At 36.4% G+C, this 16,977-nt stretch overlaps 1 protein-coding gene across 7 annotated transcripts in view; it reads left to right on the top strand.

Moving 5' to 3' along the window:
• The window catches only part of chl1a (cell adhesion molecule L1-like a), a 72,533-nt gene extending 55,948 nt beyond the window's left edge, over window positions 1–16,585 (top strand). For 5 of the 7 annotated variants that reach the window (XM_067371000.1, XM_067370998.1, XM_067370999.1 and 2 more), the window contains exons 24-28: window positions 2,791–2,898; window positions 3,812–3,970; window positions 7,264–7,389; window positions 9,136–9,208; window positions 14,560–16,585. In XM_067371000.1, coding sequence (XP_067227101.1) covers window positions 2,791–2,898; window positions 3,812–3,970; window positions 7,264–7,389; window positions 9,136–9,208; window positions 14,560–14,758 — 665 coding nt within the window. In that variant the 3' untranslated portion in view covers window positions 14,759–16,585. The remainder of the gene's footprint in view (window positions 1–2,790; window positions 2,899–3,811; window positions 3,971–7,263; window positions 7,390–9,135; window positions 9,209–14,559) is intronic. The other 2 variants (XM_067371001.1, XM_067371002.1) reach the window with 2 other exon arrangements.
• The last annotated feature ends 392 nt before the right edge of the window (window positions 16,586–16,977 follow it).

Below are 16,977 nucleotides of genomic sequence, written 5' to 3'. Positions count from 1 at the left end.
AATAAATCATGAAAACAAGTTATAATGGCCACTGTGTAAATGAATGTATTTTAACATCGAACTGGAGTAGAAACAGATTTAGAACTTAATGCAAAAACTGCCTTATATGCAATTTTCATGTTTGCATACAATTTTTATGAGTCTTGATTCAAAATAAATAGCAACTTAATTTAATATTTTTTTTATCCTTAAGAAAACTGTAATTATGATTGAATTTATTTAAAGACAGAGACACAATTTGTCCAGTAAACCACTGTTCAATAAAAAAGAAAGAAGCAATTTTATGTTTATTTATAGTTTTTACCGAATCCGTACCGAAAAGTGACTTCAATAGCAAGATACGTACCGAACCGCAATTTTTGTGTACCGTTACACCCCTAATATATATATATATATATATATATATATATATATATATATATATATATATATATATATATATATATATATATATATATATACAGTATATATATTTAATATTTTGTTTTTTTATCTGTACTGTCTTTTTAAGATGAACTGTCAACATCTGAAGTGACATCATCTGAGTTGAGTATGTACCAGAAGATTTGTAGCTGTTCTTGTAACTTGAAAACTTAGTATATTTAAAGGGATAGCTCACCCAAAAATGAAAATTATTTCATGATTTATATACGAGATATTTAAAAATATCCTTAGTCCAAGGTTTATAATGGTTGTGAATGGTAGGCCAAATTCTTAAGACAGAAAAAATACATCCATCCAAAAAAAACAATGAATCCATACGACTCCCGAGGGTTAATAAAGGCCTTTTGAAGCGAAAGAATGCATTTTTGTAAGAAAAATATCCATATTGAAAACTTTATATATTCAAACAACTAGCTTCCGGTGAAAGACCGCACACAGAAGGCACAAGTCGACTTGCGCCAAATGAGTAATCCTCTGACATGATGTATGACGCAGGATGTAGGAGTATCTAAGATTAGACGCCTCTTGCAGTTCAAACAAATACGACTCAGGCTCCTCTTCTCTTATATACATTTCTCGTTAAGATTTCTCATTATAAACTTCTAATTCGAGACCAGTGTTCTGTTTTGCTCTATCCTCTGTCATTATGTCAGGTCAAAGGTTGCTCTTCCGGCCAAACTGATGTGAACAGTATGCGTATGGCCGTCCGCCGGAAGCTCGTTATTTGAATTTTAAATATGGATATTTTTCTTACACAAACTCATCCCTTCATCTCAAAAGGGCTTTATTAACCATCTGGAGTCGTATGGATTCATTTTTTTATGGATGGATGCATTTTTTTCTGTCATCATTTGGCCTACCATTCACAACCATTATAAACCTAGGACGACTAAGGATATTTTTAAATACATCTCGGATTGTGTTCGTCTGAAAGACGATAGTCATACATATGGCTTGAGGGTGAGTAAATCATGGAAGAATTTTCATTTTTGGGAAAACTATCCCTTTAACCCCTATATTAATTATGTCTAAAATAACTAATAAATGTTATTAGTTATATTAACTCATAACGGCATGGGAAAATGTTACTCTTAACATTAGTCATAGTACCAGTACTAACAGTACTAATTTTAGCCACATAAATAGTTATTTAGTTATAAATAAATAATCAGTTTTTGTTGTTGTATTAGTATTACTGTTGCATCAAAAGTCCCTGAATAACTCCATATTTAATGTAGGAGTTAATTCCATCAAAACTGCAACTAGTGACAGCTGGTTCAAGTTTGCTTTGTCTTTTAAGAGCTGTTCTGTGAGGCGGTAGTACTGTCCCTGAACCCCTGCTAAAGACAGCAAAAACATGATGTCTTTATCAATGTTGACAAAACCAGTCTGGCTGCTGACAGGAACACATCATTCAACAGAGTTCATTTTGTAAAAACCAGCTGTATACTCGTAGTCCAAATGCACACAAAAAAGGACTTTTACCTTGATAGGCCCATTTATTTCGCTATCTTGACTTTGCATGATTCTATTATTATTTGCATTTCACATTGTTTTTCCCCTGCTATTCATGACCCTTTCAGACCCATGGGCCATTTTGTGTTCCCATATATCCACCTGTTCAGCACCACTGATATAAGCAATACTAATTATTTATATAGTTCCTGTTCATGTTGATTTGAAGCTATAAATAATGATTTAATGGCATGCAGACTGATAAGCTTTTTTTTTTTTTGTATGAAGTCTGGACAAGCACATTAAATAGGTTTTAAAATTTGAAGTTTTCACTGCTGCAGTCCATTCTACAGGGAAATATATGTGGTCTGAACTCTCTCTCTCTCTCTTGCAGAGCAACCTTTCTCTTTCACCTCACCTAATACAGACACTCCTTCTGTAAATGCCACCTTTCCTACCTTAGGTATTCATCCATTCATCTAAATATACAGTTAACCATCATTTTCATAACTTCATATTTCAACATTTCCATACTTGAGTGAAATTTGCATTTAAAGTCAACATGAAATCAAAATGGACTGTAGTTACTAGATGTTCCTGGTCTTTTTGAGAATTATTCGTCAGTGCATGTTATTGCAAAGAAGATGTTTGTATTATAATGTATTTAAATCATATATTCAGATAATATAATACCAGTCCCTCAAATAGAGACCAGTCAGTTCTGTAAGAGCTGTTTCATGATGACTTTAACAATGTTTCATTTAGATTTCTGTATAATTCCTTTAACACAATATGGTAATTGGTGTACTGGGTTTCTTTTGCTGGAACTAAACTTTTGTGAGTTTTTCCTGTCTTTTGTTCTCTATCTTCTTCTCTGTATATTTCTCTCAGTTGTTCACAACATATCCACCTTTGTAAGTGACACCTCTGCAAGAATCAGCTGGAGAACCAGTGGAGAGCGGTCTGATTTACAGCTCTATGTTACAATAATGAATCACAGTAAGAATGTCACTCCACAATCTGCTTTGTCAGGATTCATTGTTTACAACACTGAACTTTGTGTAAATTGACTTATTTGTAGTGCATTTTGGAAAGCATTATGGCTAGGGCTGCAACTAAGAACTATTTTGGTGATCAATTAATCTGTTGGTTAATTCTTAGATTAGTATTCAACATTTTGATTGATACAGATCAGTGTACAAAGTCTGTATAATGTACAATATTTTATGTATGATATTGTAACGTAAATAGAAACGTAAATAGAAATGTTACAATTTAAAGTACAGACAAAAACAACAAAAGCTCTCAGTTTGAAAGCAGCAGTTTAAAGTGAATAAACAAAGTAGAAGTAAAATGAAAGGAATTCAATTATTTTTCAGTATTTTTTTAGTAGTTCAATTAATTCATTGAAATGAAAGGGTTAGTTCACCCAAAAATGAAATTAATGTTATTAATTACTCACCCTCATGTCGTTCCACACCCATAAGACCTTCGTTCATCTTCAGAACACAAATTAAAATGTTTTTGATGAAATCTGATGGTTCAGTGAGGCCTGCATTGACAGCAAGATAATTAACACTTTCAATGCAAAGCTACTAAAGACGTATTTAAAACAGTTCATGTGACTGCAGTGGTTCAACCTTAATGTTATAAGGTTGATAATATACAATGTGAGTAACATCCTGGTGAAAAACCTCTCAATGATGCCGAACAGCCCAAAAATCCAGACTAACCAATAATGAAATTCATTCTTGACTATTTTCTTTACAGATTTTTATTTGCAGCCCTAGTATCAATCTTACTCTGTCCACTTTTCTAACCTTTCAAAATGTGGCTTTTCACTATCATAGATATCACCTCTTTATGCTGGGTTGTGGCCTAACGCTATCTGGTAATGCGGTTGTTCCTTCAGGTGATGGTATCTGGCAGCTTTCAGAGGCTTTAAATACATCTAAAGGTTTCCACCTCATTGAAGGGCTCAGTCCAGGAACTGTGTACACAGTCCGGCTGCAGGCTTCACGCAGGGTTGATGTCCCTAGCATTTTTGAAGAGGTTTTCAAGACTAGGAAAGGTGAGAAGTTAGAGAATTTAGCTTGGAGAACAGCATTAGAGGTATCACTGACAGAGTATAGTATGTGATAGTCTTTCTGTGGGTGCATTAGCTCTAAGGACATTCGAAGAAAGTTCTCCCATTCCTTTGAACAAGCAATGTTTTAAAATATTATACTTCACTCTTATAGGTTTATAAAATGCACTGTAAAAAAAAAAAAAAAAAAAAAATGTGTGTAATTTACATCAGCAGCTGTGGTTGCCAGCAACATTTTAGGTTTTATAGAACTGAACTTAAATTTACAGTAAAATAATTTTATTTTTCATTAACTGATTAAATGTTAGAGGAGAGGAGCTATTATTGCTGTTTGAGCAAAGAGGTCTGTAAAGTCACTCAAAAGTAGTTATTCTCTATTTTAGTATGCAATGTTTCTGAACTCCCTGAAATGTCTCCATTGTAGTCTTGAGTTCTTCTGGGAACAAACACGTCACAATATTCCTCACTGAAATAATTCCTGCCCAAGACATATGCAAATAAAGGGGAGATGCCTGGTTAAGTTGCGTTAGTAGTGTGTTGTCGCCCATACATTTAAGAGATACTGTTTTTTTCCAGCCTGGATCTAACACGGTTATGGTAAGGGGTGTGGCATTTCCTAAACACGCGCAAAGCAGTTGACCAATCACAACACACTGGTCCAGCCGTCCAATCAGAGCACACTGTGCTTTTTGGAAGGAGGGGCTTCACAGAGACAGGAACTAAACAGAGCATTACTGACAAGAAGTCACAGTGTTATGCACACAAACACAAAACACCATCATGGTAACACAAGTGACACTAAAATAGTGCAATAAACATTAATTAAACAACCTCATAACCTCAAGATCCACTTTTCTGCATTGTTTTGCTCCAAAGCTAATCATACACACCTGAAAAAGCTGATCAATGTCTGCAGGATTACTAGAATGTTACAGGCAGGTGAGTTTGATCAAAGGTTGGAGCAAAATTCTACAGGAAAGTGGACCTGGAGGGCCAGAGCTGAGATTTCCTGATGAGGTCTTATCATGAGGAATCCATTTTCTTCATCTTTTGGGATAAAATAATTCATTTTATTATGAATAAACTGTGGCTTTCAAAACTTCAGAAAGTTCCATTCCAGAATAAACAACCTTTTATTGAAACTAGGCTGTAAAACAGCTTGTTCTCTACATCCACAACTTTCTTATGTCAGACAGATAGATACATTTGGACACATGACAGCCAACCTTTACTCGTCAATGATGCCTACTCTGTATTTGCAGAAACTTGAGGTAATACTGATGGGAGAGTAATGTTATTCGCAACACCAGAGGAACTAATGCCACAGAGATATGTATGACTGCTAGATGTAGCTACTGCTCTGAGTATCCTTCAGACAAATCAGAGTATAAGAATGAAATTATTTTAATTGATTTGCAACAGGATCATTTCATTTTACAGCAAACCCACAGGCTCTGAGACAGCAGCAAAATAAAACAGCCCTTTTAAAGGGATAGTTCACCCAAAAAAGGCAAATTACCCCATGATTTGCTCACCCTCAAGCTGAATATCAGACAAACACAATCAGGGTTATATTAAAAATATCCTGGCTCTTCTAAGCTTTATAATGGTAGTGAATGGGGCATTGTATTTTGAGGCTCAAAGTGCATCCATCCATCATATTTATAATCCATACAGCTCTATGGGGTTAAAGGGTTAGTTAACCAAAAAATGAGAATAATGTAATTTATTACTCACCCTCATGTCGTTCTACACCCGTAAGACCTTCATTAATCTTCGAAACACAAATTAAGATATTTTTGTTGAAATCCGATGGCTCAGTGAGGCCTGCATAGCCAGCAATGACATTTCCTCTCTCAAGATCCATAAAGGTACTAAAAACATATTTAAATCAGTTCATGTGTGTACAGTGGTTCAATATAAATATTATAAAGCGATGAGAATATTTTTGGTGCGCCAAAAAAACAAAATAATGACTTGTATAGTGATGGCCGATTTCAAAACACTGCTTCAGGAAGCTTTAGAGCGTTAAGATGTTATTTTGTTTTTTTTGGCGCACACCAAAAATATTCTCGTCGCTTTATAATATTAATATTGAACCACTGTACTCACATGAACTGATTTAAATATGTTTTTAGTACATTAATGGATGTTGAGAGAGGAAATGTCATTGCTGTCTATGCAGGCCTCACAGAGCCATCGGATTTCAACAAAAATATCTTTATTTGTGTTCTGAAGATGAACGAAGGTCTTACGGTTGTGAAACGACATGAGGAAGAGTAATAAATGACAGAATTTTCATTTTTGGGTGAACTAACCCTTTAATAAAGGCCTTCTGAAGCATAGTGATGGGTTTTTCTAAGAAAAATATCCATATTTAAAACTTTATAAACTATAATAACTAGCTTCCGGCAAACGGAATTACACAAGTCGAGTTACGGCTAAAGTGTAACCTCTGACGCAACGTATGACGTAGGATGTAGGAGTAGCGTAAGCTTAGACGCCTCTCGCCATTCAAACAAATAGGGCTGGACAACAAACACAATTTCCTCTTCTCTTGTATTGAAATCCTCTGACATTTCTGTAAAAAAAAAGAAAAAAAAAAAAAAAATAATAATAATTTTAGACTTCTAATTAGTGACCACTGATTTGTTTTGCTCTATCCTCTGCGCTTCCATGTTCATCAACACATCATGCGTCAATGTCAGATGTTACTCTTTCGCCGTAAATCGATTTGTGTATGGCCATCTACCGGAAGCTAGTTATTATAGTTTATAAAGTATTAAATATGGATATTTTTCTTACAAAAACCCATTGCTTCGCTTCAGAAGGCCTTTATTAACCATTGGTCTTTATTTTTGTATTCGTAATATTCATTTTTGGATGAACTATCCCTTTAAGTCAGCAAGTAGGTTGGAAATTTTCCAACAATTTTCCAAAAAATCATTAAACATTTCAAAATGAACTGAACTATTTTTGCCACAGACACACACACACAAAGTCACACACAAAAACAAACATGCAATTAAAAATGTGAACGATCCACAAATGCTCTTCTTTGGGTTGGGATTGTTCTCATGTGACAACCCACATCAGAAGTTGCCACAGGAACCGTATTTAAAAATGCCACTAGAGGATATGATTGTTTTTTTATCTTCTAACCCAACAAGACAGTATTTGTCAATGTTTTCAAATTGGCATCAATTTGTAATCATGATCATGTTCATGTGCTCATGAATGACATTTTCCCAAAAACAAACTTTCCTTTGTCCTTGCAGTGTCTAGTAAACAAGCAGGGGGAACTCAGGAGTGGTTTGTGGGGATGATGTGCGCAGTGGCTTTACTAACTCTGCTTGTCCTCATCGGCTGTTTCGTGATGAAGAACAAAGGCGGCAAGTATGCAGGTAAGACACAAACAGTTTTAGAGGTCACACAGAGCTCCCACGCCTCTGTCCAAGCTCACAGTAGTCTGTAGTCAAAGCGTCTAGACCAGGGGTATTCAACTAAAATTTAAAGAGGTCCAGTTAGAGAAAATTTCTTGAAGCAAAGGTCTGGAAGATCATAATGTCTAACAAGTTAGTGTGATATATATTATATATATATTATAAGTAGCCTAGTAGTTGTATCAACATCTACATGTAATCAATTCCTGACTGTCAAATCAAATGAATTCAGTACAATTCAAACACTTTGACAATATTTATTGTCACGTAAAATAGAACTGAACAAATATGTATGACTGTAGATATAATATTCTCTCATTAGCTAAATAAAGTATAGCTACATTTCAAAATGAGAGAAAAAAAAATAAATTAAAAATTGTGCATGTTCAAACTTAAGTAAAGTTAGCCACATATTCACAGATTCGAATTTCCCGGATCAATAACTTGTGAGCCAAATGCTGTTATTACACCTCTTTACAATCGTAGTAATGTAGACAAGCAGCGACAACCTAATTTCCCTCAAAACACACTGCATTGTCACCAAATTTATTTCACACTCCACTGCTGGTTATACTATAACACTTATTTTAGAAAAATATATTTGTGCATTTATTTTTTTGTATTTTTTTTATTATAAAAAATAATGAATAACTTCACCTTAATAAACTGTACTATTGACATTTTTCCAAAATATTCGTTGTAGTATCTACCGTCAGGTTTTAAATCATAACCTTCTGTTTTGGCCGTAGGTTCGGGTCCGTACGGGACGGCTTCTGGGTCCGGACCCGGACCGCGGTCCGCCTGTTAGTGACCTATGGTCTAGACCAAGGATCTCCAAACTCAGTCCTGCAGAGCCACTGTCCTGCAGAGATTAGCTCCAACCCCAAATTAAACACACCTGAACCATCTAATCAAGGTCTAATTATGCATTCTAGGAACTTCCAGGCAGGCGTGTTGAGGCAAGTTGGAGCTAAACCCTGCAGGACAGTGGCCCTCAAGAACCGAGTTTGGAGACCCCTGGTCTAGACCTTAGCTTGGTGCTTTTGTGTGGTTCTGTCACACATAAACTTATTACTAGCTGCGTCAGACAGATATCTTGAGATCTTTTAGCTTTACTGACCTGTCCTCATCGACCCCTACTGTGGTCTTCCTCAGCTTTTTGTTTCATATATATATATGTTTTTAATGGATTCAAGAAGTATGTCCTGAATGGATTATTATACAGTTTCATAAGAATGTAGTGTATGCTATTGAGCCTAAGGCATTGCAAGATAGCTTTAAACACCCTGTTCTTTCACTGTGGCTGTAGATATTATAGGTTATATATACCTTACCAAGCTGAAAAGAATAAAATGCTTTCACTAGAAAGGCTCTATCTTACATTCAAGCTGAGCTTACACAGTAGTTTATCTAAAAGGCAGTCAGTGTCCTTGATTTGCTTCTAGATAGAAAAATTAAAAAAACATTCTCCCAAATTTGTGAAGTATTGAATGTTTACTCCGCATTTGCAAGAAAACAAGTGGATATCAATATTGTCGCTTATGAACAACAATGTCCTTTTTGAAATTATATCAAGGCCAGAAGTTTCAAAAGCAACTGAGAAATATCAGAAAAAAACACTCTCCTTGAATGTTGTAATTTAATTACAATCAAATCCTCAAAGGTAAGACAATAGAATAAATGATCTCTCCGTTTTTTTCTTGGCAGTGAAGGAAAAGGAGGATTCTCCTGCTGATCCGGAATCTCACGGCATGGGCGAAGAAACCCCCGGCGAGTACAGGTCAGAGAGCCACACTAGTTCTGTTATAGATCTCAACACAAGTTCTTCATCTCACTGAGTTCCTGCTGTAACATCATTTCTTAATGCCTTTATCTCCTGCAAACAAACCCTACATGCATGGCATTTACTTGGAGCCATACGGAAAGCATTACTCTCACTAGTCTACACACACAGGTAGTGAACGGCAGCTTTGTTTAGTTCAAAAGTCAGATCTTTAGTGTAGTGGTGTGTAATTGTAGTTGTCGTATTGTGTTTAGACTATAGTACCTCTTCAAAAGTTTCCCTCAGTTATAGAAACATTCAACATTGATAATAATAAGAGATGTTTCTTGAGCAACAAATCATCATATTAGAATGATTTCTGAAGGACCATGTGACACCGAAGACTGGAGTGATGATGCTGAAAAATCAGCTTTGCATCACAGGAATAAATTACATTTTAATATATATTTCTGTCATGACAACTCTCGAGTGTTTGGCATGGTATGACAGTGTTGATATGTTTGGTCTTGGCGGAATAGATCTGCTACACTGCTGCTGCTGCAGAGCAAGTACGGTACTTACTATTGCCAATACATACACAACATGCTGCTGTGAGCAAGTAATACATACTGCTGCTGTACAATATAGCGTACATGAATTACGCATAACAGATCTATACAGGTGGAGCTGGGGAAGGTGAAGTGCTTCTGAAGCACGCTGCACTGCTAAGGCAATGCTACCAAAGTATTTTGAAGGTTGAGCATGCAAGCTCATTGGCTATTGTTACAGCAGGAACCAATCAGCTGTGTCCTATAGATAATTATGTGATTACGAGCAGGTTGAGTTAAAGGACCAATTAGCCTGTGCCATCTAGAGTTTCATGACTTTGTATTAAAATACAAAATAATAATATTTTACTAATATTATATAATGTAATATTACCTTTTTCCCTGTATTTTTGATCAAATAAATGCAGCCCAAGGCGTGGTGAGTGGTGACTTGCATAAAATCTTACTGACCCCAAACTTTTGAACATAAATAATCAGAAATGGCTGGAAAGGTCTTGGAAATTTGTTGGTAAGAAATTGTTAAAAAACTCTATAAAATGTGTAGTTAATGTTGGAGCATCAATGAGTCATAGCCATGTCACTCTGTCACAACCAGGTGCAAAACAAGCAGCACATTAAAAAATTGTATGGAAAACAGACCAGAGGGGAGCGAAAAGGGGGTTGTGTGCAGTTAGCTTGTACAAACCCGATTCCAAAAAAGTTGGGACACTGTACAAATTGTGAATAAAAAAAGAATGTAATCATTTACAAATCTCATAAACTTATATTTTATTCACAATAGAATATAGATAACATATCAGATGTTAAAAGTGAGACATTTTGAAATGTCATGCCAAATATTGGCTCATTTTGGATTTCATGAGAGCTACACATTCCAAAAAAGTTGGGACAGGTAGCAATAAGAGGCCGGAAAAGTTAAATGTACATATAAGGAATAGCTGGAGGACCAATTTGCAACTTATTAGGTGAATTGGCAACATGATTGGGTATAAAAAGAGCTTCTCAGAGTGGCAGTGTCTCTCAGAAGTCAAGATGGGCAGAGGATCACCAATTCCCCCAATGCTGTGGCGAAAAATAGTGGAGCAATATCAGAAAGGAGTTTCTCAGAGAAAAAGTGCAGTTTGAAGTTATCATCATCCACAGTGCATAATATCATCCAAAGATTCAGAGAATCTGGAACAATCTCTGTGCGTAAGGGTCAAGGCTGGAAAACATACTGGATGCCCGTGATCTTCGGGCCCTTAGACGGCACTGCATCACATACAGGAATGCTACTGTAATGGAAATCACAACATGGGCTCAGGAATACTTCCAGAAAACATTGTCGGTGAACATAATCCACCGTGCCATTCGCCGTTGCCGACTAAAACTCTACAGGTCAAAAAAGAAGCCATATCTAAACATGATCCAGAAGCGCAGGCGTTTTCTCTGGGCCAAGGCTCATTTAAAATGGACTGTGGCAAAGTGGAAAACTGTTCTGTGGTCAGACGAATCAAAATTTGAAGTTCTTTTTGGAAAACTGGAACACCATGTCATCCAGACTAAAGAGGACAAGGACAACCCAAGTTGTTATCAGCGCTCAGTTCAGAAGCCTGCATCTCTGATGGTATGGGGTTGCATGAGTGCGTGTGGCATGGGCAGCTTACACATCTGGAAAGGCACCATCAATGCTGAAAGGTATATCCAAGTTCTAGAACAACATATCCCATCCAGACGTCGTCTCTTTCAGGGAAGACCTTGCATTTTCCAACATGACAATGCCAGACCACATACTGCATCAATTACAACATCATGGCTGCGTAGAAGAAGGATCTGGGTACTGAAATGGCCAGCCTGCAGTCCAGATCTTTCACCCGTAGAAAACATTTGGCGCATCATAAAGAGGAAGATGCGAAAAAGAAGACCTAAGACAGTTCAGCAACTAGAAGCCTGTATTAGACAAGAATGGGACAACATTCCTATTCCTAAACTTGAGCAACTTGTCTCCTCAGTCCCCAGATGTTTGCAGACTGTTATAAAAAGAAGAGGGGATGCCACACAGTGGTAAACATGGCCTTATCCCAACTTTTTTGAGATGTGTTGATGCCATGAAATTTAAAATCAACTTATTTTTCCCTTAAAATTATACATTTTCTCAGATAACATATCAAATGTTTAAACTATGTTGTATTCTGAAAAAAATATTGAAATTTGAAATTTCCACATCATTGCATTCTGTTTTTATTCACAATTTGTACAGTGTCCCAACTTTTGTGGAATTGGGTTTGTATATTTGCACATGGAGAAGCTTGAATTTGTAAATGTGTTTCCATCTCATTACACTTAGACACAGAGATACCCGTTTTATTCCTCCCTCAGGAAAGAAATCCAGCAGAGGCTCGGAGTCTGATCTGTACGCTACCCTTGTTTGGGGAGTTAGAGCACCAGACACACTCAAACATCTGCTAACTGAAGTAACTAGATAGGGAAGTGCGTCCCATACCAGCTGTGGAGTATGGCAGTAGCCTCAGAGGCTTTCAAAACTGCATTACTCTGGCTTGCACAAGGAGGCCACTGATTTATTACACTTTGGGGAATAGAAGAGCTGGTTTATCATGTTACACCATTGATGATTTCCATTTGATGCAATGAAATATGATATAGTGCACTGGATTCTAGGATACTGAGATTTTAGTAGATTGAAGATAGATAGAAGAGGTGGACTGATAAAGGGTAGATTAGATGGTAAGCAAACAATCAGTTCTCGTAATCAACATGTTGGTTGCAGGAGAAATGGGCAGAAATAAAGATCTGAGTGACTTTGACAAGGGCCAAATTGTTATGGCAAGGCGACTGGGTCTGAGTGTCTCTGAAACCGCAAGGCTTTTGTGTTGCTCCCGGTCAGCAGTGGTGAGAATTTACCAATGGTGGACCAAGGAGGGACAAACCACAAACCGGCTCATTGATACAATGAAGGCTATCACACCTGGACTGAACCACAAGAAAGTCACACAAAATTTTAATGATGGTTATGGGAATGTGTGGGAATGGGAATGTGTCACAGTACACAGTGCATCACACTCTGCTGCATATGGGGCTGTGTAGCCTCAGACCAATTAGAGTGTCTATGATGACCCCTGTCCATTGTCGAAAGCAGCTACAATGGGCACGTGAATGACAGAACTGGACCATGGAGCAGTGGAAGAAGGTTTTTTGGTCTGATGAGTCTCATTTCTTTTACCTTTTACATCATGTGGACGACCGTATAGCTGGGGAAGTAATGGCACCAGGATGGACTCTGGGATGACAACAAGCTGGTGGAGGGAATGTGAGTGTGATGCTCTGGGCAATGTTCTGTTGGGGAACCCTAGGTCCAGCCATTCATGTGGACATAAATTTGACATATGTCACCTACCTACACCTACCTACCTACATGAAGGGTACACCCCTTCATGACAAGGGTGTTCCTGGTGGAAGTGGCCTCTTTCAGCAAGATAATGCACTCTGCCACACTGCACACATGGTTTGAGGAACATGAAGAGTTCAAGATGTTGCGTTGTCCCCTAAATTCCCCAGATCTCAATCCAGTTGAGAATTTGTGGGATGTACTGAACCAAAACGTTGAATTCACAGCACCTTGCAACTTACGGGACTTGAGTGATCTGCATATACATACACGAACATTCAAAAGTTTGGGGTCAGTAAGGATTGTTTTTTTTTTTTCAGCAAGGACACATTTTGAATCCTTCAAAAGACTTTGTAAAAGACAGAACATTTTTCTTATGAATTATAAATCATGTCATCAAACAAATATCATGGTTTCCACAAAAATATGAAGCAGCACAACAGTTTTCAACATTGATAATGATAAGAAATGTTTCTTGAGCAGCAAATCAGCATATTAGAATGATTTCTGAAGGATCATCTGACACTGAAAATGAGTATGATGCTGATGATGCTGAAAATTCAGCTTTGCTATCACAGGAATAAAATACATGTTAAGATATGTCAACATAGAAAATGTATTTTAAAATGTAATAATATTTCCTAATATTACTGTTTTTTTTTTTTTTTTTTTCTGTATTTTATTCAATCTTTTGATAGGTAGTGTGTGTGTGTGTGTGTGTGTGTGTGTGTGTGTGTGTGTGTGTGTGTGTGTGTGTGTGTGTGTGTGTGTGTGTGTGTGTGTGTGTGTGTGTGTGTGTGTGTGTACCAACAGATGATACAAATATTTTAGTTTTTATCTGCACCAATTAACCAGCAAAAGATGACACAGTGCAGTCCCTATTGTTCAATGTTCTACCGTGGTCAGCAGGACTATTATTTCTAAAATTAAAAGAGGACAAATGTCAGTTTATCCTAATAAATGTTCTGTCTGGATTTATTTTATCGCTATCCAAGATGTTGTGGCATCTCATAGTAATTGGGAGCTTACGAGGTGACCCCCCATCTCCTTACAGACACCTGCTTCCTGGCAGTGTGCCTGCTCTCAAATTGGCAGCTAATTTTGGTTTGTCCCATCATTCCTCAGGGACTAAAGCAACCTGACAGGCTGTTTGTCGACAGGCACACAAAGCATCTCTTAAGTCAGTCCGCTCATTGGCTGGCGTGACCAGTGCTCTGTGATTTTCTCTCTCTATCTCTAGTTTTTAAAAATTGCTATTAGGCTTTGAAGTCTTTGCAATTAGTAATTAGCAGAAAGCAATGATTGCATCCTTCCCCTACACCCTGCCTTACCCGCACTGTCTGCCAGCTTTGACTAGTATCATCTTCTTAGTCACTCTGAGCTGAATTTGACTCATTTTTCTTGGTGTTTGCCAGTGACAATGATGAGAAGCCGCTGAAGAGCAGCCAACAATTGTTCAGAGACAAAGAGGATGATAGCAGCGAGGACTTCTCTATGACATCAGAGGACGAGGACTGCGAGTTCAACGAAGACGGGTCGTTCATTGGCGAGTATTCGGGATACAAGCGCAGGGAGTCAACGGAGGTGAACGGACACGCCCCTGTAACTTCCTAATGCTGGTTCAATCTTATGAACTTTTATATAGTTTTAACAGGGAGAAAGAAATGTTTGTTTGTATGATGTGCCTTGAATGTGCCTATGTTTTGTAAGAGTTTTGCACAAATGGACACTTCTTTACAGTATTAATATGAAGGGTGATGACATTATGCCATTATTTACAGTACCCATCGCTATGTTGTTTCAAACTCAAATAATGACTTTCTGAGACATTTAGCAGATTATTCAAGATGCTCTTTCCATACAAATATTAAAAAGTAAATGGTGACCAGGGGCGGCAAAGCTCCAAACATATGACTCATTAGCTGTATTCAAAAAGCCTTTTATATGATATGAAATTTAAGTCGTTACTTGCTGATAATCTGCTGCAATTCTCAAATCTCATTCACATTTGCGCCATATTTGAATATGTGCAAATGTGAATGAGATTTGTGAATTGCAGCAGATACCATGTTGGTATGGGTAGATTTAAGGGTTACAGTACACCTTAACCCACCCTTAAATCTACTCATAACACTAAATCTGTCCTAATCTTACCCACCTCAATAGCAGCACAAGTGTTTTACAATACAACGTGAACACAAGTATACATTGCACATTTATTATTTTTTATGTAAATACATGGTAAAATACATGGTACATAAAAGACACATAATATAAAGTGTGACCTGAAACATTATTTGCAGGTTTGCCCACCAACAAAACAAACAGGTTTGTGCACCTTAGAATTAATGTGGATTACACGTTTACGGTCGGATTAGAAAACGTTTTCACTTTTCCTGCTGAAGAAAAATAAATAATTCATGGCCTGTCACAAAACTGATATCTTGACAGCACAATTTTCGGTTACATGTTCGCTTGTGTGGGCAATCACGTAACCTCTCTGCACGCCTCTCAGCAAGATACTGACACAATGAAACAAAACAATTATGTTCTGACTCTTCAGTATATCTACAAAAACATATTTCTGTTTAACAATGTATTTTATTAAAACTGACATTGAAGCTGCCATGGGGAAAAATTCTTAGATAAAGGTCACCATTGAGAGGTTATATACCATATATTTATATATAATATTAAAAATATGTTTTAGCGCATGTAAGCTACCGCCATAAGGGGGGTTTCGTTATCAATAACATGCTAAGATTGCTTTATTAGCTTCTTCTTGAAACTCTAAGGTTCAAGTATGATCAAGTCAGTATACTTTTGGTGTCTTTAGCAAATCTTACATTTTTTAATTATGTTTTGCCTCTGAAATGAGATGATACAACAAGAAGGGTTTGTGGATCATCAAAATCCATGTTTCTAATAATATATTATGTCCAGGCCGCAATCCAACGTAATGTCACTCCAACTTTAAATCCCACTAACATATTTATCATTAATTTTCAAAAAAAAAAAAATAAAAATAAAAAATAAATAATGGTTTTGCTTTTGCTTTTTTTTTTTTTTTTTTATAAAAAAGAATATTTAGTTGAGAGATTTCACTGTAGATATGCTCTTTTGTTCTTGCATTGTACATATCTGTAGATAATGTTTTGTTTGTTTTTGTAAGTTTTTCTTTCTGCATTTTAGTTTTGTGCATTTTATTCTGCCTGAAAATGTTGCTTATACTAAAGACTCAGGAGTTTTTTTGTTCCTTGCAAAAATGTTCATCTTTATGATATCTTCAGACCTGAGAAATGTTTACTCCCATGTTTTCTATATTTTGTATTCATGCACAATACTATGAAATGTTGACTATCAAGACACATTTTGTTACACTGAATCTAAATTATTTCAGGTTTCACCACAGAAACACATTAGACAATAAAAATGACTATTAAACAGCTTTTTTTTTTTATTATTTTTTTTTAATACACATTTTAATTATGTATGACCTTATACTGAGTTTATATTTCTACTATTAATAATAATAATAATAATAATAATAATAATAATAAACAATTTCTGATTCCAGCACAACTGGAAAAAATGCATTAGAAATCCAGAGAAACCATTTCCATAAACTGTAAGAGAGTTGTAGATAAAGGCTTTGAAATAAGCCGTTACATGCTCTTGTGGAAAGTGCCTTGTGACCTTTGACCTTGTACCAATGTGCGTCTCCTCCTCAAGATCCTAAAATGCATAACCAGGTACACTTTTGTAATATTGTATAGATGAGAAGTCTTCAGAGAGGGTGAAAAAAAAATGAAAATATAAATTAAAAAACTAAT

This window comes from Chanodichthys erythropterus, chromosome 20, assembly GCF_024489055.1.
Source record: "Chanodichthys erythropterus isolate Z2021 chromosome 20, ASM2448905v1, whole genome shotgun sequence".
Lineage (NCBI taxonomy): Eukaryota > Metazoa > Chordata > Actinopteri > Cypriniformes > Xenocyprididae > Chanodichthys > Chanodichthys erythropterus.
The sequence above is the reverse complement of the archived record's forward strand: the minus strand, read 5'-3'. Positions and strand labels throughout refer to the sequence as shown.